General features: G+C 45.0%; 1 protein-coding gene across 12 annotated transcripts; it reads left to right on the forward strand.

Annotated features, from left to right (window-relative positions):
- Positions 1-4,502: 4,502 nt before the first annotated feature.
- C5H11orf24 (chromosome 5 C11orf24 homolog) lies at positions 4,503-24,810 on the forward strand. 12 transcript variants are annotated; one of them, XM_085548370.1, is made up of 6 exons: positions 6,029-6,117; positions 6,576-6,686; positions 7,853-7,918; positions 20,530-20,780; positions 22,395-22,511; positions 23,030-24,810. In XM_085548370.1, the coding sequence occupies exons 4-6, from the start codon at positions 20,624-20,626 to the stop codon at positions 24,154-24,156; spliced, it is 1,401 nt and encodes a 466-aa protein (XP_085404496.1). In that variant the 5' UTR covers positions 6,029-6,117; positions 6,576-6,686; positions 7,853-7,918; positions 20,530-20,623; the 3' UTR covers positions 24,157-24,810. The 12 variants fall into 12 exon arrangements, with proteins under 12 accessions (XP_032300895.2, XP_085404501.1, XP_085404496.1 ...); XM_085548369.1 differs by lacking the exon at positions 7,853-7,918 and having other exon boundaries at positions 6,405-6,686; XM_085548368.1 differs by lacking the exon at positions 7,853-7,918 and having other exon boundaries at positions 6,417-6,686.
- The last annotated feature ends 421 nt before the right edge of the window (positions 24,811-25,231 follow it).

Raw genomic sequence — 25,231 nt, forward strand, 5'->3', positions numbered from 1 at the left:
TTAATTCAAACAGCATGTTGAAAGCTTCAGTTGGAGTGGAACTAAGGACCTCGTGCAGTGTCAGTGGTTTGTTCACATTGTTTTCTATGCCAACAGCTGTGAACATTTTGTATGGACAGAATTAGTGATGAAACTTCTGATGCTCGAGTTCTTTCTGATGGCCAAGAGATCATAGAAGAGGCATTTGTCCATGTTGCTTCATACTGGCAGAGAAAAGAAGCCTGTGAATTTATGTGTTTGCTTAAGGGTTTTTCTTTCTTGATGTGATTATGTATTTCTTTCTCCGTGCTTTTGCAATACCAGAGATGTCAAGTCCTCTTGTATTTCTCACTGTTGATGGAATACTTGGAAGGTACCTGAGTGGAGACAAATGTTCAGACATACCTCTGGACTCTGAATACAATTGCCAGTTACCAGCCAAGAATAACTCCCAGATTCCTCTTCCTGTGCTCTCCCTATAGACAACTCTAGGGTGTACAGACCTTTGATATGAGTTCCCAAGCCAGTAGCACCACCTGCTACCACCTCACCTGCTGCTCTTTGTCTCTTGGCATGAAATGCCTGGCTAAGGTTACTGGCCCCAAGGACCTAGCAGCTGCTGAACTGGATTATTATTTGCAAGAAAAGGAGCTAGGGAAATAGAAAGGCTAGTCAGTTACTTGGTGGTTTGGGTTTATTTTCCCTTTAAATAGGGAAAAGTCATGGGGGTAAAAGGAAAGAAAAGAAGCTTTGTTTGCATTGCTGGTTTTGTGTCCAGTTCCTTCATCCCTTTAGAGTAATCAATCTATACAGCTTCTGCCAGTGCAAAAGTATCTGATTTAAAAAAAAAAACAAACCCTTTTCTTCTATGCCAACAGAAAATACAGCTGGCTACAGTTAGTCAACATTCTTCATAAAAACAGGGATAGCATTTTATTATGGACCTTGGCAGTGCTGGATGTAGAAGATAAGATCACATCAATCCTCACTCTTCCCCTGTTAATGCACCCTGAAGTTGTATTAGCTGGTTTTGCTAAGACTTCTGGAAGGTTCTCTGTGTTTGTGTTCAGCTTTTATGTTACAACATTTACCATATCCCTGTCCAAGACACATCCTGCGCCTTTCTCTATTTCAAACCTCTCATCAGCTTGGAACAGAACTCTTTATTTCATGGTGTTTGTCCTTCCACACGGTTGTATTACAAAGCATTTTGATCAAGTGGGCTTATGGCTGAGAAATCCAGATCCTGCCATACCGGAGTGGTGGCAGATACTCCCCTGTAGTCTGTAAAACATTTTGCAGGACCTCACCTGCTCCTGGGCACAACTGTTGGATGTAGAGCATCAAAACAGACGTCCCTTCCCAGGCTGGCAGGGTTTGGGGCTGGAATGGTAGAGCTAAAACCCTCCAGGCAAAGGGCCAGTAGCACCAGCAATTTTAAGTCCAGTTCAAACCTGGATATAAAGAGCACAGAGAGAGGAGTGCCCCATATGAATAAAGAAATGACCATGGAAAGAGCTCTGATGGGTTGGTCTCTGCATATATGCAAACTGCATTAGAAGGCTGGACAAGCAGAACAAGTAGGGTTGACATGATTCAGTGTTTGCCAAGCAGTCGTTTTCTGTTTTGAAGGGAGGCTGTGATGTCCTCAGCACAGAGGCTGTCAGATGGTGATTTCTATTACAGTGAAGGAGTACTTAGGACTGTCTTCAAATATAAGAACATACATTTTACTATCTTTATAGGAAGCGAAACATAGGCTGCACATAAAGGACAATGGATATTTTGTTCCATTAATGTAGATGCTTGCAAACTTTGTAGTTTGCTGTAGTGTTAGGCAGTGCTTCAGCATTCACTTTCAGCCTGTCATCTTAAGGAATATAAAGCATATGAAGCAAAGAAGGAAAATATTTGCCCACTGATGATTTAGGGACACAGATGCCTTATTATTTAAGAGAGAGTCTAGTTTTCTTTTGTTTTTTTCTCCCTAGTGCTGTCTAGATGTGTGAATCCAGGGTAGGAGAAGGACAGGAGTCATTCTGGCGGGGCAGGAGGGGTGGAAACCCTGCAAAGCTGCCCAGCATCGCCTCCGCTCCTTGACTTTCTTCAACCAGCGCCTCTTCCTGACTCTGTGTTACGCGTGTTTCTCTGTCTCCGTGTTGCCATCTACTGGTGAGACTGCCAAGAGGCCACAGGGGGTGACCAACCTCCTCCAGCTGAGGGAGGCTCAGCCCCAGTGTGATGTGGGGCACATTCCCCACCGACTGACACTAGCAGAAGGGCCGGTGCCCCGCAGCTGTAGATGTGTGGTGTCACATATACGGTTTGAACATTGTTGTTTTGCTTCTGCGGTGAGGTGGAGTGTGGAAGAGAACTCGGAAGAAAGCCCAGAGTGATCTGAGTGAGTGCTGGTGTCGGGGCATTAGGGACTGAGTTCAGCTCTGCCCCTCAGTTGGTTTCATTCTGCTGTCATCAAAGTGGTGTGAGGGCCAGCTTCTATCAAAGATGCTAATTTTGGCTGATGTGACAGCAGTGGGTTAATCAAGCAGAAAAAGAAAAAGAAAAAAAGAAAGAGCAGTGAAGAGAAGAAGCTTTAACCCTTCTCTGTTTCCTCACAAGCTCTTGAAAAGGGAGCTGGTACCTGAGGCACCCTTGGATGTGTAAGTGCCCCTCATCCAGTCCTGCTCCTCAGGGGTGTTTGTGCAACCAGCTTCTACCATCCCACTCCTTCTTTGATTCTTCTAGCAACCCTAGATGAAGGCTGGGGAATCAACAGAGCTCTGGCAGGCCAATGAGAAATGTCTGCTGGGGCACCTAGCACGGCCCCATAATTGCTTCCTCCTGCTGCCCTTTCCCCTGCCAGCCCCAGGGTAGTTTCCGAATCTCTCCTTGACTGGGATATATCCCCCACGTGGCAGAGGAAAATCCACAATCAGCTCTGTTAATGTTAAACAGATTACTTTCCCAAACAATTGCCAGAAAGTATGTTACTGGTTAACCACCCTCTCTTGCACTGGCAGTATCTGATGGCAGCAGCAGGATAAAGGCACTGCATAACACTGTTCCTTGTCTTCTTCTGGCAGTGCACTGTCCCTCATCTAAAAGGAAGTTGGTGTTGGAGCTGGAACTACATAATTAGAGCAGCTACTCCATTCTTTCTCCACTGTTCAGACTGGGTGTGATTTGTTTGGGTTGCTTTATTTCTTTGTTTTAAATAGCAATACAAATGAAAAAAAAACCCAAAAACCAACAACTACAGACTCCTTAGGCTTGTTAATACAGCCTTAGAGCTTGTCTGAATTCAGTACAAAGGTTTGTATTAAAATATCTTGGATTTTTAGCACTACACTCCATGCTGAGTTCATTTGTACAAATTTCTGCTCACCTCATTTTTTTTTAGTATAAAAATGATAAAGCCTGAGGTGGAAAGATGGTGGTAAGAATGGTGTCTTGTAAAAATGCCTCTAGATGTGAGGCTGGCAGCAGCACTGCCAGGCATTGCTGGAACAATCTTTGTGCCTTTGAGATACGCAAGTAGTACAGTATCTTCATTCTGTGCCTGTCTAAGGCCAGGATGCTGGTGGTTCAATGGATGCTACTGTTAAGGCAGGGAGCAGAGAGAAAACAATTCAAAATTCATCAGCAAATGCATTGTCTGCACACACTTAGACTGGAAAAAGCAAAACCTCTGCAATGCATTTTACAGAGCATTCAGTCAGCCCCAGCTTCAGCAGCATTAAATCCTCAGGTGCTCTTGGCATAGGATTAAGATCCTGTTCTGTGCTGTGAGGAGGTTTGAAGCAGGAAACACATTTTCACTTGAATAGGTTATGCTGCAAATCAGGTGATGTGCAATGCCTGCTATTTGATTGGAGAGGGAGCTCTGTTCCTTCTCATGGCTCTCCTCTTCTAGCAGGACAAACCCACCTTTCAGCACAAAGGATCTAGGCTTAAATTCCAGGTTATTACTTTTAAGCACTGAAAACATCTCCCTTCTCCTTTTCCACTGCCATCAATAAAAGCAAAGCCTTTCTGCTTTGGACTGGCGTGCCATGGGTGGACCATTCATTTGTACTCAGCTAAGAGATCTTCCAGGTTGCAGTGTGGTAGCAGGGTAATGTCATAGGACTGTGGTTAGAAACTTCTGTCTTATGCCCAAAGGCTGTGCTAGAAAAACAAAACACCAGGCATTGTGGGCTCCCTGGGCCTCATTTTAGATTGGTGGGCACCCCATTTCTGCCCTACCTCTTGCACAGCACCTGACTATTGTGGGCCAAGGGTGGAGGAAGCCTGGGCTCACGTTTCTCTTTATCTCTGTCAAATGCAATGGGCTTTGCAAGGAGCTACACATGGAAGCAATGCTAGTCAGTGCTGAGAATGCTGGTTGGGTACTGGATGTTGGAGCAAATTGTTTCACGTGTCAGTTTCAATACGTGTCTGATAATGCGCTGCTAGAACTATCTTCCATGCTGCTTCTGATCTGTGAGGAGTTAATGCAGGCTTTCACTTGTGCTTCAGGGATTGCCATGGCTTCAGGAAGGCAGGACTTGTGGCAGAGCACGAGATCCATTTTTCATGATGAAGCTGCAGCAACGTGATGCCAGTGGGACAACAGAGTTTGAACATAACTGGAGCATCCTGATGGCTTGTGAGTAATGTTATATCCATAGTTCAGTGAATGCACAGAGCTGATCTTTTTTAGCTGTTTGCACGTATTTAATTCTTCATAATAGCTCAAAATGCAATCATTTGGGTGTTCTGTCACTGTGACCAATTCTTTAATTAGGTTAACATTGCTACGAACATGGTACTACATGAGAATCTTGGCTTTCAAATAAGTTTATAAAGAGTATTTGGAATTTTAATTATAGAATTTTAATTACGGAATTTGACTATTAGGTAATTGCTTGCAGTGAATGGAAACCCCTATGCTCGGATAGGAGGGGGTTAGCTCACTAAAACTGCAATTTGCTTATCTGCATTTCCACTTGTAGGGACATATTTTCACATTGCCCTGCAAACACCAAATCCAGTTTGAAATGACAGTCAAGATTCTCATTCATCTTGATTGAGGAAGCCAGGTTCTGAAAAGCCCCAACTGCAAGAGCTGGCAAGACTCACAATCTGGTGGGACTGAAATCAGGGCAGTGCAGGATGTAAGACCAGAAAGGAACTCCAAAGCATCACAGAATCACAGAATGACCCGGGTTGAAAGGGACCTCAAGGATCATGTAGTTCCAACTCCCCTGCCTGGCAGGGCCACCAAACACACACATTTACTAGATCAGGTTGCCCAGGGCCCCGACCAACCTGGTCTTGAACACCTCCAAGGACGGGGCATCCACAACCTCCCTGGGCAGCCTGTTCCAGGGCCTCACCACTCTCCTAGTAAAGAACTTCCCCCTAACATCCAACCTAAATCTTCCCTCTTTTAACTTAAAACCATTTCCCCATGTCCTGCTCTTGTCAGCCCTTTCCAAGAGTTTACTCCCTTCCTGGGAGTAAGTTCCCTATGGGCTTTTTATTCCTCCCCTCACTATGTGATTTTCATTAGTCATTTACTCAGCCTAGCAGATGCTAACATGAAAACTATGCAAAGAGCAAATCTCTTCCTCAAAGCGTAAATATTTACAGATCGTATTCAATGGTATTTAGAACTCTGCAAACATATTGTCAACAGTTCTAGCCAGTCTCTTCCCTAATTGCTGCCTGAGAGTTGGCAGAGGCATGTCCTCAGTGCGAACATGGTTATAGGGAAAAATACAGAATGACAGCAGGCTAAATAAGTTTCTGGATAACTTATTTACTTATAATTTATTTACTTATGTCACGGTGCCGGCTGCAATGCAGCTCACACACCGCCTGACAGCCGGCAATCCCGGTCACCCGCTACGCCCCTCCCTACGTAACTTCCGTAGGCGGCCGGAGGGCGTCGTGGCTTGAAGAAGGGGCGTGGTATTGCCGGGTTTGGAGCGGGGCTTAAGTCCTGCGGGCTAATGGGAAGAGGAGAGGGGCGGGGGTAGATGCGGTGGCGGGGCGGGGCGCGGCCGAGGCATGTGGCGGGGCGCAGCGGTGCGGGGCTGTGCTCCTTCCCCCGGGGGCTGCGCTGGTGCCGGGTATGTGGCCGCCTCCGCCGGGGTGAGTTTTAATTCCGGTCCGATGCGGGGCTCTTGGGCCTGAGGGAACGCTGGGGAGCGATGGGTGCGCGTCGTGCGGGGCTGGAGGTGACGCGACGTGCGTGGGGAGCGGGGAACTGCTGGGGTGATCGGGGGAGATGCGGCCCTGCGTGCGTGGAGGGCTGCGAGAGAACTCCGGCCTCTGTGCTCGGCTAGCGGGCTGCTGCCGTGGGTTGGTGCGCTGGGACCTGGCGCACAGACCTTACTGTGTGCTGGGGGAGCTCGGGAACGGGGGTGCTTTCTTGGTAGCATCTCTTACAGAATCACAGAATTATCAAGGTTGGAAAAGACCTACAGGATCATCTAGTCCAACCATTCCCAACACTTCCCGGCTAAATCATACTCATCAACACAACATCCAGACGTTAGTCCCGTGTGACTCTCAAGCACTACCCAGCGGTTCCTCTGGTTGCCCCCTAGACCATCCCTGAGCTGTGGTGGCAGTGGTCCTTACTGGAGGTTGGAGAGATGTGCCCAGACAACTCCCGCTTGAATAAATAACGTCGGCTGCGTGGAGCTGAGATCACCTTTGTAAGTGGTGCACCACTTCGGCGTTGTAATGGAATCTCGTATCTCTTCATACCTTAGAGGAAGGTTCTCAGCATACTTAGCTGTCCCCTGGGCATTGCTGTGGTGCAGGCAGGAGGCTCTGAGCTCCCAGTGCAGAATCCTGGGGGCTGGGGTCAGGGCATCCCCAAGCCCTTCTCTGCGGTCTCCCAAACTTTGTATTGTAGGATTGGTCAAGTCAAATCTTGTTTCAGTGTGCTTTTGTATAGGGTGTGTAGATGCCCATGCATTGGCTGGCCCAATCCCTTGGTCAAACAGCAGCACTCTTTCCCAACTAGCCATGTTATTTGGCTGCTTATCGAAGGCACAGCACAGAACTGCCAACCCTCCCTGCCTGAGCTAATCTGCAGACTTGTTGTGCTGGGTGAACTCCCTGATAGCGAGCACCCTGCGCCCTTTAGACCTCACAGCCTCGTGGCTGGCTGACAGTGTGTCTGTAAGATCTGTGTTGATGTGGTGCCTCTCTCAAAAGTGTGTGTATTTCTGTATTAATCTCATTCATTTATCATGATCATCCGCTATAGATATATTAGTTCAGCCCATTACATAATAATGGGTGGTTTAGAAGGGGGTCATTCCATTCTTATTAGCTTGCATGTCTAAAGTAGATCAGAGCGCTTGCTATGTGCATCTCCTGCTTGGTTATTGTTGAAATGCATCGTATGCATTTATAGGCACAGATCCTTTTTGTATTTTCCTGGGGAAAAAGTTTGGACTGCGTGGCCCTTAACTTGTAGGTGCAGGCATCTTTGGTGTTTGTTTTAGTTGTAAATTCCCTGCTGGATTTGTGAAACCATCTGCCAGAAAGCGCGCTTTGCATCTGGTTATCTGCTAATGAAATTCTAATTGGAACCTCCGTGCAACCCTCAGCCTTCCAAATGAAGTCTCCTGGTGCAGACTTTTCAAAGGCGATAAAAGTAAATTAGCAAGTGAAATTTCAAGCTTCACTGATGAAAACTGTCCATGCTGAAGGCCTGATAATGTGTTTTAAAATCTCTCACTGCATAGCCTAGATTATAGGGCAGGTGCCCTTTTAAATGCAATAGCTGTCATTTCCAGCAGTGGGTGACTAAGTTTTTAAGGGGAAAAAACGTTGCAGGGATGTTAGTGAATGGAGATATTTGTTTTAGGCAGCATGTGCAGGAAGTGTCCAGAACTTTGCCTGATGAAACCCTGAAGAATGGATTGGTTTGGGGGTAGGTTTTTGCTTCTTTTTGTCTCTGGAAAGCCCACAGGAAACATTCTCTTTTAGTACACAGTCCTGCTGACATCTCCGTGTGCTCCGGTGTGTAGCATTAAGTGAACACATGTACTGTGTGCTGTCATTCACGCTTGAACCAGTTTCATAAATGGAAAGCTTTATAAAGCAAGCCCAACTAGAGTTCCTGCCAGTGTTTTTAAAGCAAGAAATGATGGGGAGCGTGGAAGTAGGAGGAATGAACCTGTGAACGAAGCTGTGTGCTCACACACCAGAGAAGCAGGTGCGTGGCAGAGGCTGCTTCATCCTGGTTGGTGTGCGTGTTGTGGGCTTGGGGCAGTGCTGTGCTTGGTGTTAAAGTGTTTGGTGTTCCCTTTACAGGTGTGCTGCGGCTCTTCTGCTCTGACCTGTTACCGGGTTGGAAGTCTGCTGTCATGGTTGTGTTCGGCCAATGCACTGTTTTAGTTCATCCTTTCCCTTGGGCTGTTACTTGAGGTTTGTTAGAAACTCCTAACATTAAGAGCAATTACGCAATGGGAAAGCTGAAGAACCCACTGCTTCCTCCTTCCTATGCAGATCCTCAGCTGCAGTGAGTTGCTCCAGCTGTTGTGCAGAATGATGGCAGCCCATGCCAGCTGACTGCCTGCCATTTGAAGGGCTTCCATCTAGGCCAGGTGACTTTTTGTAGGGGATGTTCATCCCATTAACATGTACCTGGCACAAAGTTCATTTCTGTGGCAGATGAGAGAACCCGTGCTCTGCACAGTGATTGCTGGATGGAATGTTATGGCTTGTGCTGAGCTGGAAGCCAGGTTGTGTGTTCTTAGCTTGGAGAGGTCTCAGCTCATTCTGATTCATGATAGCCACCCTGCTACTGAGATACCCTGCACGTTCAGGTTGAGGATGGCTCTCAAAGGGCAGTTGGGTCTGTTGGCTGGAAAGCCAAGAAGCCTTCCGAGGTTAACTGTGTGAAATTCCTTGAGTTCTGTTCTGAACCGCGTGGAATTAGCAAGCACTCTGTGCTTTTTTTTCCTCCTATCAGTCATGTTGCTTTGGACAGAGTTTGCCATTCCCGTTCTGTGAATGAGATTTGGAAGAATTAGTGAAGCTTGTGAGTTTGACAGCTGGGGTGTAAGGAAGCTGCTGGCACTATGGCGTGATAGCGATGTTGGAAATGAACGCTGGCAGGAGTTAGCTGTGTGCTGTGCAAATGTCACTCACAGCTCCTACAGCTCTTGGCTGCTGGTGCCCCAAGAAGGCTGCCTCCCAGGTGGCGTACTGTATTACCTGCAGCAGTGTTCCCTTCTGGGTCAAGCACTGTCTCCTTCCAGTGGAGTCCCTGCTGTAGGGGTGTGTGATTCAGGGTGAGGGTGGAAGCTGATGGCTCTGCTCTGGTGTTACCCTGGGTATCCCTGCAATGAGGCCTCCTCAGGTCCGTTTTTAATTCAAGCATTGTAGGTGCCAGAAGCCCTGGCAGCATTCTACTAACTTTGACAGCTTTGCTTTTCTCTGCTGCTGTGGGCTTTGCCTCCATGATCTGATTTTGACTTCTGGTGCAGAGAAGTGGAGGTGTTGTTGCACTGACACAGCTGCTGCTGAGCATCACTGGGTGGGACTGTTGGGTCACCTTAAAAGGGCAGGTTATTTGTGTACAAATGCCATATTTCTTCTTCTCTGAGCCCTCTTCACAACCATCACTGCTTCTTCTAAGGACAGCCCTCTTCCTTTGCCTGTAAGGTGGATGCGCAGTGGAGTGAGTCATCAGCATGACAGGCCTTGCTGAGTCCTTTAGATTGCTGTGTATATGGGAGAAGCATCCTTGTACCGGTGGAGAACTGGGGAAGGAAGGCAGTGGGATTGCCTTCCTGAAGCACTGGGGAGATGGTGCTCAGCATGGAGAACTGCTTGGGCAGAGAATCTTCAGCACACACTTCAGACAGAGAAGATGCAAGGGTTTAAAACTGGCTTGAAATAAGAATAATAGAAGTTAGAGGACTGTAATTTGGTGGAACGGATGAATGTTCTCATTGAATTCTGTGTGTATATTTGTGTTAAATTTATATTTCCTGGGCATGGGGAGGATTTGCACTACTTTAAATAAATCTGGCTTTAAATCCACTTACTTAAACTCCGAATACAACTTGAATGTGAAGACCAGGCTGAAATCTCATTAAATTTAATAGGATTAAGCATGTTCTTTAGTCCAGTCGTCTTCTCTATCTTTCTTTGTTTGGCTTCTCTGTATTAAATAGCAGGATAAACCTCTGTGCTCTACCATCTCTGTGGGAAGATGCTTTGACAGTCTCAGGGGAGTGGTTGCATACAATCATATTTTACACTTTTTTTTCCCCCTGTGCTTTCAGCTGTAGCCATTCACTATGCTGACTTTTAATGGCTTTTGCTCCCCTGAAGGCCTGAGAACTCTTGACAGCAAGTCACAGTTACAAGTGTTTGTGTGGTTTCTACCTTCGGTATGTTTTCTGCAGTGAAACAGGGTGGGGGAACCCTGACCAGTTCCTCTTCATATCCTTTTGTTTCTGAAACAGGTTCTCAGCTGATCTGGGACAATGATGTTGTCTCTGGGATCTCTCAGTAGCTTCTCTGAATCTTTATCTGGGTTTCTGTCATTCTTTGACCTGAAGAAGCTTAATAAAGGAGCAATGTGCTTTCCTGGCCTTTCTCCTCTGGAACATCTTACATTTCTTTTAGTTCACATGTAATGAATAGCTTCCGAGATTTCTCGGATACGAAAGACAATTTCCTGTTACAAAAGCTGTGCTAACTCTTCCTGAAGCCTCGAAGCCACATGTAATTACTTTTTGGGTGTTGCTTTTCATCTTTCTGGTCTTTCTGGTGTACGACAGTGCTTTTAGCGAGCGGCCTACAGTTTGTATTTGCCACACAGATAAGGCAAGCTCGCTGTATTCTGGCTGTGGTGACCATCTCTGAGATGCCAGACTGTTGGATGAGGCATGTGCTGTGGTTGAAATCACACTTTTGCCAATTTCTGGAGTATACATGTCTCAGGTGAGGGTATTTTGGGCAGTGAACCCTGTAGGAGAACTTGTCTGGAATGGTTTATATTGAGTTATTGGCAGGGTGGCACGTTGATCCCTTGGGCAGCTTTGTAGGCCAGCAGGGATCCATGTGGACTGGTGGTGCCCACTGTGTTGAACTGCAAGCAGCTCCATCCCTGATGAAGGAGAAAATGTTGACTTGAGTTTTGTTTAAAGGAGCAAACCAGTCCTTTGCAGTAAAGCAGCATGCATATTGATATGGAAGTGCAATATCACAAGCCTGCCAGCGGTTGTGTGACTTTGTTTTATGTAGGTCACAAGTTCCATTGGTTCTGCTAGACTTACTCTCATGCAGAAAGTTATTTGTTTAACTTGGTATGTTTGAAGAACTGGTGCTGAAGGCAGGTAGCTGGCGTGGGAGCAGCTGATAACTTTCTTTAGGGTCACTTGCTGCTTGAATTTTAAAGAAGCGTGTTGCCTGCATGGATCTGTAACACAGATGGCTTTGCTGCCAGATGGAAGTAGGGCTGCATGGCACTGAGTTAATTTCTATTTTAGAGAGCAGCTTTTGACTGGATCGGGTGTATTTGTAGTTTCTCACTTGTTCTTCTGTCTGTTGCAAAGGGAATGGGGATTTCTTGAACTCAGAAATATCTTGTTATATCCAGAAGCTGGATTGGAATTTCTGTGTCTGCTGCTTTGATAAATTGTCCCTGAAAGTGATAAGTGCTGTCACTGGTGGTATAAGTACCTTGTGTACAACACCTGTTAGGTATATACCATGCTGCACCCAAAGCATGCATGCTTACAGTTGCTCCTGAGCAGGATGCAATGGAGTCTATTCAGTGAACATTCAGCTGTAACAGAAGCATATTTCCTGTACTGATGACCCATCTTCATAAGGAATATCTGAATGAGAGTTTTGGAATAAAATGGAAACAGAAAGTGCTGGTGGGAGGGGGGCCGTTCTTCCTCTGCCTTGCTGTTGTAGGTCTTGGTGCTATTAGCACATCATTCTTTCTGCTATGTTCTACACTTGGTCTTTGACCCCTCTGAAACTGGAAGCAGATGTAATGCAAAGTGGAGTAGGCAAATGGTCCCCTGGGGGTTGACTGGGAACTGCAAACCATTCTGTTAAATGAGCTCTTAGTTTATTACATGTCTTGGAGTAAACCCATTGATTTGTAGAAATGTATTGTTATCAGAGGTTCCTTCCAGCTTTAAAATACCCGCTCCACAATTATGATCCATTAGGTTTATCCCACAGTGCACTCAAGCATTCACGTTTACAGTTGCTACCACTGAACATATCCAATGAACACATGGTGTCATCCAATGAACGGAGGGCTGTAATGCTGGGTTTCCTATAGCAGTGATTAATCTTAATAAAGGGTGACTGGATATAGAAGAGAATTTGTAAATAAAATTCACGCACAAAGTTGTTTTAGTATTTCATTAGATTACATGCGTGAGACAACAGAGAACCCACAGGCAGATTTACCGTGTTTATGTATTTCCTTACCTATTCTGCCACCCTGATAACAAGGTTAAGGTGAAGATGCTGAATGAGCAAAGATGTTAGAACTGAGTGTAAACAGTAAAGTGGAGCATGTCCTGTCTATTCTGCACTGAAGTAAAATGCACCTTTTTCTGGTACTGTGATAGGTTTAGTAGGACTTCGTCCTTGGTAGGTTGGGATTTGCTCTGTTGGCTGCTGCCGTGTAAATCCAAAGGCAGATTTCTGTGAAAGGCCAAAGTGCAGCTTTTAAAGAGGTGCTTCAGCATTCAGTCTACCGCTCTGTAGTGCAGAGTTTGACCTTGGTCTACACGCTGGCCTCAGAGCTGGCTTTTGTTTGTAAAAATGCAAGCTTTAGAATTACAGAAGCTTTACCACTAGCTGCATTTTACTGAATCAAGGACATCTGAATTGGTGCCAGTTCACCTTGTGTACCTGGCCCTCAACTGGTGCAGCTCCCTGTTGCAGCTCACTGCTGTGTTGTGCATGGCTGAACAATCTGTAATGGGAACAAGAGCTGCCAAGGGGTAGACTTGTGGGTGGAGGCCATGGCAGCCAGCTGGTGAGTCTTTCCAGCCCGTGAGTTTGTCTGACGTGTAGTTTTGAGGCTCCTAAACTTGCTTTGAGAAGAAGGGTTGTTCCTCAATGTTGACTGCCTCTGTCCTCATTTATCAGCAATTATAGCCTCTTCTTATTCCAGGTTTGCAGAGACTTCAGCAGCAAACTGGGTTTGGAGCAAAGGTGGCATTTAGTAGGCAGGAGGTACATGTTAATTCAAATGCAAATTATTTAATTCTTAGCATGCCACTTACTATATGTTTGATTTCATTCAGTCGCAGCCTGTTCCACTTGTTGATTTTTGACTTGTAATGGCCTTGAGCCATTACAGATGAAATTAGACAGGTTAGTATTTTATTAGGCTGGAGCTGAATTCTTCTGAACAACATGCAGCATATTGACAAAAGTGATAAGAGTTCCTACTTGATCTAGCTGTAGGTGTGTCTGTTTATTGGAGGGGAGATGGGCTAAGTGACCTTTAAAGGTACTTTGCACCTCAGGTGATTCTGAGATTCTACTTGTAGTGTGACTTTCACACTTATGTCCTTATTTCTGTTTTTGCTGTCCATGCTTGGTCAGCCTACCTCAGTCTCTTGTCTCAGATAATTAGTGTATGCTGACCAAAGTGGGCTGTTCTTGTTATTCTTTTGGTATTTCTAGTCCAATATTCCCCGTGTTACAGGATCAGAATACCTTTGGCATAAAACCAATGGCCAAGTTTTGTGAAGGGGTTCAGTCTGTTGGCTGCTTTTACAGTTCACAACATCTGGAGGAGTGAAACTAAGCGTAACCTGAAGAACCGTATGTTCTAGATGGAGCTTTTCTGTTTCAGTGAGGGCCTGCTGGGGTGGTTTCTCTGGGGGCAACTGCTGAAAGCAGTTTAATTAGAAACACGTGGGGTCAAATGCCCTGTGATGATCTCCTGTTCCTGTGAGATAACAGTGAACCTGAACATTCAGTATCATTTTGGGTGTAGGTCAGAACAGGCGAGGTTGCACTTCTGTTGTACTGCACATTTTCATTGCTTGGAAGAATTTGTGTTGACAGATTTATTGTCGGTTCCCAGCTTTATACGGTTACCCTTTGGCAGTTCATTTCTCTTTGTATGAAAATGGGATTGTTTCAAGTATTCTGAAACAAGCTGCATTTTCACAAGTGAAACAGCTGTCCAGTCATTTTTCACAGGAGAAGCCCTGTGGAGCAGTAGTTCTCACCATGTGAAGTACAGAACAAGGGGGTGAGCGTGGGTGAGGAAGGACAATGAGTGGTGATGGGAGGGCTTCTTGTGTCTTAGGCTTTGACTTTTGTTTTTGTTGGAGGCAAGGCTTGATGTGTGTTAGGAATGAAGCCTCAGTAGTGCCAGCATGCATCGTCCTCATTAGTTAAGTAAGAACTGTGCAAACTGCCTCATGCTCGGTGATGGAAGTGGGGAGGGGAGATGGGAGCTGAGGTGTTCTTTGACGTAGGAGGTGGATAAAGCTGATAAACATTCAAAACAAAACCAAACAAGACAAAGCCAACCACAAAAACCACTGCTGCTTTATCTGCCACAGACTGTGAGTGAGTAGCACAGCATGGCTCCCACAGGAAGCAGGAGGTGGAGAAAGAACCTGAGCTTTGGTTTTGTCAGCTGCCAGACATGGGTTCTAACTGCTAAAACCTCCTTCCTCTCTGGATTCTCTGTAGGGAAAGAAAGATTGAGCGAGTTGCTGAAAATCTAGAGCCTAAAGGGTGCAGTGCATCATCTATGGGAATTAAGTCTGCCATTCAGATCCTGCAATTAATCCATCTATTGCATGGAAATAGCTTCACATTTATTTTTGCTGGAGCACAGAAGGGTTAGAGGGGATTTCTGGGCATAATCTAGTCCAACCCCTGCTTCTTTTCCCCGTTGCTATTACCGGAGAGCTTTGCAGAGCACGGCCTTGGCCCTGTTTCATGTGTCATACGTTGGTCAGCATGGAGACTGAAGTGCTTTCTACATGGGGAATGTGTGTGTGTCAGCCAAGTCTCCGTGTGATCACAGAGCTTCTCTGCCAAACTTGGAACTCCCACCGCCTTTTGAAGAGTCTTTGAAGTGTTTGTTCCAATTATGCAGAGTATTTTGGAAGTTCTGATCACATTAACTGTTTGGCCATTTACAAGCAGCAGAATGGATTTTCTTGCAGTAGTCATAGGTGGCAGCTGGACACGTGCTTGCTGCAGCAGGTGCAGACTTCTTTTGAAGGTCACCATTTCCACAGCAGGCTTTAGAGCCTGCAGCAGTTCAAGCAGCTTCACCGGAGGCTGCCCTTAAGAATCTAGCATGGTGGAGTTTCTGTGGGCTCTGGCTTTGTAGGATTGGTTTTGTCTTTCTTATGGACATAGGTAGGGAGAAATCTCAGCAGAGGCAGTGGCAGACCACAGTGGTGTCCATCTAACGCTGTGTTCTGTTCTTCCTGCTGCAGTGAGGAATGCCTGCTGATGTGGAGGAGTGCCAGTTTCTCTGTAATACATGGGCAGCTGTGCACTGTTACATTCTGAAGAAGCTGCGTGATAGGAGAAGAACGTCATTTATATTCCTTCCTGACTTGCACCGACATCTTATTTCAGAGCACATGCAGCTTGCATCCTTGTGCAGCAGCAGATGGTGCTTCTCTTTGTGAAAGGGTCTGACTCTGAACAGGGAGATGTTCACCCGAGAACATTTCTGTGGTTGTAATTACTTAATGCTGTTAAACATTCTAGGCAGTGCTTGTAGAAAACGAGTGGGTTTTGTACATCCCTGTCCTTATGCTGAGCTACTAGAAAGTGTGAGCCGCTCTGGGGGCACAAGCCTTGAATGCCCTACTGGTCACATCATCTCCCTGTGGTTATCAGATACAGCTTGTCAGGCAGCAGCCTAGCCTGGCTGGTGTATCCATGGCTGACTTCTAGGTGTGTCTTTCTTGAATATTCCCTCGGAGAGTACTAGATCTCTGCACATCCCACTTCAGTCATCCTCCCAGTGGAGCGTTTTAGTAATACTGGAAGTGATGGGGAGAGTTTTCATTAGAACTGCATGTGGACATTTGACTGCAATAGCTTGGCTTTGCTAAGAAAGTAGGCTGCTTCACACAGTGTAAATGTCTTGGAAATAAAGGAATTGAGCTCAGACCTGGGACCTGGTTGCCCAGAGAGGTTGTGAGTGCCCATCCCTGGAGGCATTCAAGGCTGGGCTGGATGAGGCCTTTGGCAGCCTGATCTGGTGGGGGGCAGCCCTACCCACGGCATGGGACTGGAACTTTAAGGTCCCTTTCAACCTAAACCCTTCTATGATTTTATGACCTCCTACCTAGACATCAGCAATATATTCTCTGCCCTATGATCCACAGCACTCCTGCTTCACAACGTCTGATCGGTTTGTCCTTTGTTGTTTATAGCAGGGGACATTTTGTAGAAACAGCTGTGTCATTTGTCATTAACTCAGGGACTAAGGCAACTTAATGACTCCAAGGCTGCTGTTCAGAAAGTGATGCAAGTTCCTCTGGCTGTGCTCAGCTAGCCATGGGTGGTGCCCAGTGGGAGATGTTGGGGAGGACATATTAATGGGGGTGTTGAACTTGCCTTTCAAGCTGTATTTACTTGCTCTGGGGCAAGTTCTTCACATAATGTAGTTAAAATCATTTGAAAACTATCTAACTAGCTTTTTTTTTTTTTTTTTCCCTCTAGCAAAGTAGCAAAGTGGTTTTCTTGCACATCCTCAACCTGGTATGTGACAGACACTGTTATAGATACAAATCACGACCAAAGTAAAGCTTTCTTGCTGGGATAAGCAGTTCCCTGCTATTATCCTCATTTCTCCCTCTCACCCACTGGTGCAGCTGTGATTCAGAAATCTGCCTTGTTTTCTTGGGTGCTGCCCCTTCTGTTCCCAGACCTGTCCATGTGTTGCCACTTCAGGGACAGGCTTGGAAAGCCAAATGCTTCTCAAGATTGTAGCACAGATTCTTTGCCTCCTGTGTTCTGGCCTTGATTTGCAGGACAATATGTGCACATCTTTCCTTAGCAAAGCCTGGTTTAATTCTGTTTTCTAAAAATGTGAAATACACACTTGTTCTGATAGCTGACATCACACAGAATATTTAGCAACAATAGCAAGTTGAAGCCAGGCCTTATGTCTTTTCAGCTTAATGCGAAAAATAGCCTCGTTGTTTATAGAGTGCATTCCACCCTTGTTTTCTCTGTGTTGTTGTTGTTCTGAGGACACCAGGATCCTGTAGCGTTATTTCCCTGCAGCACGAGGAGCCTTGCTGAGTTCCTTTCTGCTCTGGCCTGGCCCACGGGAGCATGAACTGCATGGATACCTTTCTTGCAGTGAAGAAAGTCCCTGGGGCTGTGTGCCATGTTCTTTTCTTTGGATTCCTTTGGAGTGGTTCTGTGCTATAACCACCTGCTGTGCACCTTCCTACCTTTATCTGTGCTGAACCTCAAAGTTTCTTCGCACCTTCTGTCAGAAACGGGCAGAGATGCTCCAGGGGAACAGAAGATGATTTATGTGCAGCTCTCTGACCTTATTTCGTGCCTAGTCCACGCACACTTGTTAGTATGAGTTTTGGAGCAGTATGTGCTGACTCTGACAGCTCAAAAGAGCACATGCTGCCCTAAATGACTTGCTTTGTTTGCTCACTTTGCACCTGTGATCTCTAACATACTCTTTCCCTCCCTCCACATACTGGTCTAATTGTACCTCACTCCTTTTGCCATGCTGTGTTCAGGCAGTGCAGGTACCTTGCAGCTGCTTAACCGAGGCTGACCGGGAGGGCGTGGAGCCAAGAGTTCATATTCCAGGGGCTGCTCTTGCAACATCACCTCATTCAAATGGATGCTGTTTGAAATAACACTTTGATTTTATTTATTCCACTCCCCCCATCGTAGATTCCTTTGCTCGAGTTCAGGGAAATTAGCAAGAATGGAGGCACACTTCTGAAACGCAGCAGGCAGTGCCCTCTGGATGTCTGTGTACATTGCAGAGCCATCAGTCATTCAGTTGTTGACTCAAAGTTATTCTGGTTTTGTTCCCTGTTGATTTGTAGCCACAGATGGTAAAAGTAAATTTTACACTTCTCAGAGTCTAAGTTTGTTTTTTGCTTTTTTGTTTGTATTTTTTTTTCCTCAGATTTTATTCCTTCACTGTCTTTTGTGGTTTGGTTTGACTTTTAATTTCCTCGGGGGATTCTTTACATGTGGAGAAGGTGGTGCTCAAAGAACGAATTGTGCCTGGATTTCTCAAAGTTGCTTTTGAAAGCACTAGTGTTGATTTTTGTTGTTTCTGACTAAAGCAGGGGATGGTTTCTTCTGGGGAGCAATAGAGTCGGGAGGGGAAGCTTTAGCAAGTGCTCTTCTGGGACGTTCTCAGTGAAGTTTCTTGGGGGCAGAGTACAAATGGAACCATATGGGACAAGTTAAAAGCAGGAGAGGAAGGGAGAAATAAAGCCTATTATTGCTTGTAATTATAAAAGGTGGTGATTAAGTTGGAAGAGCTATCTGTAAGTAATTCTGACTCTTGCTATGGACATATGGAATTGTGTGAAGGCTTGATTAATCTGTGTGTAGTCTCACCACCACACCACCCATATTTACCGCCTCCTGAGCTGTGTGTGTGCCATGTAAGCATGTCCATGCTATGCTATCTGTTCTTAATCCCCCATTAGTGCTGTGATTGGTGCTCTCCCAAAGCCTTTTGGTCATCGTGTCCAATGACTGCTGAGCACCAGCCATGTTTAGAGTCATAGAATCATTAAGGCTGGAAATGACCACAAAGATCACCGAGTCTGGCCACCAACCCATCCCCACCGTGTCCTTTAGTACCACATCTAAATGTTTCTTGAGCACCTCCAGCACAAACAGTGCTCTGAACACCTTGATTGTTGCACGGGGCTGTGGTTGTGCAATGCACAAGTCTCCCCTCAACAGAACTGGGCTGGCTGGCAGGCCTAGATGGGGCTGGTGAGCTGCCATTCCCTGCCAGGGCTTAAAATGCTTCCAAATGCCAAGTGGGGAGACCCAGGCATGAACTTATGGCTGGAATGAGAAACCTACTTGGAAAAGGCTCTTTATAACTGGGATAAATATGAGATAAGCAGGAAGGGTGCATTGGGAAGCATGTGGCACTTACAGAACTTACAGAGCAACTAGGGACACTCGATTTGATACACTGCAACTTGCAGTCAGGATTCGTTCCCACCTCTGACTTAGTGGCAGCCCAGCACAATCTCTAATAGCTGTTGAGGCTTCACCCATTTCCAGACAGGATAGTTTTGAGTTTAAACCTGTTACCCTGATCAGGACTTTGGAAACTGGAATTAGAAGAAAACTCAGAAAATTTCCTTAAGACATCAGAATGTCACAAACTAGAGTTAGTAATAAATATTATCATGGGTTTTTGTGGCTGGGGGGTAGAGGGCTCTAATGCAAATTCTTAAATACCCAGATGTGGCTGGGATCGGAGTTCAGAGCTCAAGGTAAACCTTGCATGTGTGCGGGAATCAAGATTGCAGGCTGGTGCTGATGGCTGTTGGATGCTTTCTGCTCTGATGGCTGTTGGATGCTGTCTGCTCTGCTATTTATACCATTCACACTTGTGGCTCATTCTCTGTGCTATGATCTGTTTGCGTCTTCAAATGCAGTAGTCATGTACACCTCTGAGACGTCAGGCAGAGTTGCATCTTGACACTTCTTGAAGCACATGATGTGTCTTATCATAACTTTGGGATGAAAACTAAAGCTTGCTTCAGGAGTGAGAAAGAGAGTTGCCTTTAAAAGCTGCTTAGGGAAGAAGTCAACATGGTCTGTTGAATTTGACCATCATCAGCAGGAAAATCAAAGCAGAAAGGAACCAATCCTGATGATTGATTGTGATTGACTTGCCATTAAGGCAGCACTGGGTTCTGGGTATATGCAAGATCTGTAGATCCCTATATTACCAGTATGCTCAGGTTGGTGAAGGCATTTCTACTGAGCATGGAGACAGATGAAGGATTCCAGACTAGAGTCCAGAGGCACCGCTTCTGTGCTGCCATGGCCGTTGAGTTTGGCTCTGTACACTATGGGTATTTGACAACAGCCAGATAAACTCTACCAGCTGAAGTCGGAGCAATATGTAGCAAAGCTCTTCCTGCTCTTTGTTGGTGATCTTGGCTGTAGAAGATAAATTTCATATCTTAAAAACCTTTACACCTTTAAACCTTTTCACCTTTGAATGTTAAGGAAAATAAAGGAATAAAGTATAACTTTAGTTTATACTTTTAGCTTTTGCATTGAGTTGTTCTCTGGAGTCTAAGAAAGGGAGAGCAAAATGCTGTTTCCAAAGAAAGACACAGAACTTGGGAATAGTCTTTTCCTGCCTCTGCTTCATTGCTTTTATGTTGTGCAATTATATCCACTTGCCTTTTGCACTTTTTTTTTCCCCCATTCCTGCTGTTAGGAACATGTTTAGTAAAACACTTCAAGCACAACCTTTTCATATAAATCAGCCATTTTCTTCTTCTTTTGTTGCAGAGATACAGCAGCTGATCTGAAAGTGATATAAGAAAGCATTCTCCTGTACTGCAGGCTTCTGGAAAGAGAGCTGCCTGCAAGGCCAACGCTGAAGATGTGGACTGCCATTGTATTCTTCCTATTGGTTTCCTTCTGTATATGCGAAAGCAGATTTTCTGTCCTGAAAGCCCGAGGAGTGCATGTAGTGCAAATAAACAGGCTGACAACTGAAGAGCAATGCAGGCAGGCTTGTAAAGGCCCAGCTGCTTCAGGTAAGGTTCTTGGTTTTTGGGTAGGAATTCCAGCTGGGCTTTCCTTTCCCTAAAGGTCTCTTCTGTTCCCCTGATAACAATCTTTTATTTTTTTAATAGCTCCAGTTGTTTACAGGCATTTATAAGCATGACTTCTTTGTGCTGTACTTCACTTCTAAATAATTTCTGACAGCTCTGGTTAAATTGAATCCAGAACAATAATTTCCTATGGCCTTTCTAGCTTTCATAAGAAACAGCATTCATGTGCACTTAGTATGTGGTAGTAGCGTGCAAATGGTGTTAGGTCACTTGACTTGAAGGGTAATTCCATGCTGCCAGATGTGTGCAAGTGAACAGTGCTACAGAGTAGACAGCTGCATTGGAATGAGTAGTCTTTGCTCACTGGTATTTGTATAGTTGTTTTTTTTTTTTGACCCCTTAGAAATGAGTTGTTAATTATCCTGCTATCAAGAACAGAATTAAACAAGACCAGGGAAGGTGAGAGCCTTGTGGTGTCTACCTCTGAGATGTTTAAGCCTCCTTTAGAAGTATAAAGACTTCTAGACAAGTCTTTGAGAGGTGTCCTTGTTAAGGACCCTGAGTTATTTAGCCATGAGTGAAAGCTTGCAGCGCCTACAAAGAATCAGTGATGCTGTGGTAGAGGTGAGACAGTAAATGAACGTTTGACATCCAGGTTGATAGGAACATCATAAGGATGCCTTCTTTTAACACCTAGAGTTTTCCAGCTCTTGGCAAGGATCTGTAACAGTGCTGACCCCATCCAGCCTTTTCTGAACTAATTTGAACTGATGTAAACTGACTTAGATGTGTGGCTAATGCCAAGTATGGTGATGGATTTTTGTTTACCCAAGAAGCAAGAAATGACACAACTTACAATTGTAGGTGGTTTGTGAGTCTTTTCTAGCATAGCTTGTCAAGAGAGGAACAGAAGGTGGGATTAGGAAATGGCACATTCAGCTGCATGTAGGGGGATTTCTTCAAGCTCATAATTTTTCTCCAAGCTCTTCTGGTAACAGTGGTAGCTTGAATGTTTTATTATGTAAAGTTCAAGCCTCTGATATCCTTAATATTCTCAGTGAAGGTAACTCTCCTGGTAGAGAAGAACTTTAAATAAAGCCATATGTACCACATGTGCCTGTTCTTTGCCCTTTCTTAAACTTCTAATAGAAGGCAGAAACAAACTACTGCTACTACTGTACATTTAAGTTTTCTTTAATCTGCTGATGGGTGGTCAGTTGGACTCGTACATGATTCATCACATACCGAGTGTTCTGTTATCTTCTCCCGTGGCCGCTTGTTACAACACATGCTATTTCCCACTCCCTGAAATGAACCACGTGGTATAGTGATATTAATATAGAATTACAGCATAACTAAGTCACAATGGGACCTGTTGAAGATATCTGTGGTCCAAACCCATGTCAAAAGCAGCACCAGCTTTTTTTCTTCATTAAGCCATCTAATGTCTACAATACTAGCATTTAAATGGGATCGAGGCAAGGTTTTGAAGAATCTGACTGAAAGTGAAGTCTGTTCTGGCCTGACGGCTTTTGAGGGTTCTCTGTGTGTCTTACCAGGATTACTGACCAATTACTTGTCTCCTGCTGTTTTTAGGTAACCATCAGTGCAACTGGTCTGTATCCTACCAGAGTCACTGCGTCCTCTTGCGGTGTGACCGGCTGAGCGTGTGCCGGAATGCTGGAGAACAAGACCTCAGAGATCTGCTGGGAGGTAATGACATGCTTCAATCTCTTGCTAAATCCACGATCCGATCCTTTTGCCTTAAATTTAGGCCATCCCTGGCTTTCAGCTGGAGGAGATGGGCTGTGAAATACCTGCATAATGGTTCTGTAAACTGGAAGAATTGTTTTACTTGTTCGGTAACAGCTCTGGCACTTTTGTGTGCATGATGTGCTTTTGGGTAACTTTTATTGGCCTCTCCATTTTAAAGGCATGATTCATTCAGGCCATTTGCATTCCACACTTTGTCCTTTGGAAAATAATGGCATAACAGTTGTACTTGTATTCTTTTAAGAGAAAGGGAAAGTATTTTGGCATTGTTGTTTTCTTTTTATTCTGGAATTTTTGTGCCAGAGGCAGCAGGCTGCTTATTTAATCAGGGCAGCCTTAGTAACGTTTTAGTTTCAAGGCAGAACACTCAGAAGTCACCTCAAGCATGCGTGAGTGAGGTCAGATTTGGGCTTCAGAGTTTTATTATTAGGGAACTCATTGTTTCTTTCTCTTTAAAGAAGTCCTCTTCCGGGGAAGGGAAACTCTCCTGTTTCACCACGAAAGCTATCAACAGGAAAAAGAGAGGACAGTAAATGCACAGGTTGAACAGCGCAACAGAGAAAATGGTTTTTTTTCAGCCACTCAGGCTTACAGGATACGTTTGAGGCATTTGCTTGTTGCTGACTCAGAAAATACAGGGGCAACAACAACTGCAAGCGATGGTACCACCACTGCAGTGACCACCAGCACTACCACAGTCATAGCGACTGGTAAAACGATGACTGTCCTCACTGCAACTTCTGAAACAACTACCGAAGCCTCCAATGCCTCTGGAAGTCTCCAGACTACAGCCATATCATCCACTGTCTTTTCTCCCACTCCTGCTAATGTTACTGCTTCCACTTCCAGCAATGTCACCAAGCTTCTGATCACCACTGAAAACGTAGGAAATAATAGCTTTGGTTCAGTACTGTCTACTTCTCCCACTTCTACTTCTCCCTTTGCTGCCACTTCTAAAGCAGGTACTCAAATGAGTGTAACACACCAGTTTAACCCGGCAAGCACATCCCGCTCCAGTACCCTCACTTCTGTTGGAGTTGGGCTGAAAACATCAAGCCCAGCATTAAACACCTCCACCCAGCAGGATGCCCAGACCTCTGCTGCACTCACCCCCTCTGTCAGTCCACGTTCTGTGAAGCCAACAACTGTAATGTTGCCAAAAACAAGCAAAGCTCCAACATCCTTGAGTGTATCACCTTCTTTGCAGGGTTCTACCAAAGGTGCCACGGTTTTGACTATTGGCCCTACATCAGAAGCTACAACTGAGCATGTAATAAAGCCAACATCTCACGTTCCCTCTACTAAGCATACAACCGCAGCTCCAACAAACGCACCTGGTACAACAACATTGAGCGCTGCAGAAACTCAGGGCACGAACAATGAGTATCTTCTCATCGCTGCTGAGCCTCTGACTCAGTACTTGGTGGATAAGAGTTTGCTTCTTGCGGTGCTTTTATTTGGTACCTTTTTTTTAATAACTGTTATAGTTCTTTTTCTCATGCAGGCTTATGAAAGTTATAAAAAGAAGGATTATACACAAGTGGATTACCTGATCAATGGAATGTATGTGGACTCAGAGATGTGAAAAGGTGGGAATGAAGTAATGGGAAAGGGAGATGGAAAGGAGACTGAAAACCTACCCAGCTTTGTCTTTCCCATTTGCCTATAACACAAACTGAAAGTGCTTCCAAAGTTACTTCTGGTGCAATTTAGGAGAAATGCCATGTACTGTAGTAAGAAAATATATATATATTTTTTATTCAACTGCAAGAGATCGCTTTAAAAATAGTCATTCTTAAAACTTTTCCATAATGCACAGTAGCTTTGGCCATTATTTTTCATTGCAAAACTAACCTATCACGAGGTAAGACGGCATCCTCTGAAAACAACATGGTGCTTTTTGCACTGTTAGAGTGCAAGTTCATCATGTTTCATTGGCTTCATGTGCTCTTCTCTGGAAACAAAGCAAAGGATGTTCCCAGCTCTTACAAAATGCTCTGACATCACTAGGTGAGAAGTGCAAAGTATTGCTGCAACAGGGAACTTCTAATCCAATGTCATATTTCGGTACGCTTCTTGCTTGTTAAGAGGTCTGTTTACAAGGCATTGTAAACACTGTCCACTGCTAACTCAAGATATCTTTTCACCGTGGAGCAGATTACTGTGCCTCTACATTTACATGATCTTATTTTTGTATTCATTCAATAAATGGGGCCCTGGAAGGGCATACCTTGTTGTATTTCTGTTTTCATTCCTGTCCTTGCCAGCTTAGCAGCAGAAAAGTGGCCTTTTGGGGTTTATGGAGATGAGCTCTGCTTGAATGAGACTACAGAGTCTTAGAAGGCTGTGCTGGAGCTGCAGCTGTGTTGTAGAAAATGCTGATCATCTTTCCAAGTATGGCTTCTGTTCTTTCAGAGTATTATGCTGTCATTCTCCCAGGTATGCAGACACACACTGACCTTAGTGTGCTTATTAACTGCTGTGAATGGAGCATCAAGCTCTTTTCTTGCATTCTGGACCAGCTTAGAGTCACTGATCATCTGGAACTCTTACTATGTGTGTACATGCAGCTGACCTCAGAACTGCAGCTGAGAGAGAGTAGAAAGCATTTGATTTTTTGGCAAATGAACACTTAATTTCACTCTTATTTGAGCAAAGTA

The sequence above is a fragment of the Coturnix japonica genome, chromosome 5 (genome assembly GCF_054131305.1).
Source record: "Coturnix japonica strain WE chromosome 5, WE-NBRP24, whole genome shotgun sequence".
NCBI lineage: Eukaryota > Metazoa > Chordata > Aves > Galliformes > Phasianidae > Coturnix > Coturnix japonica.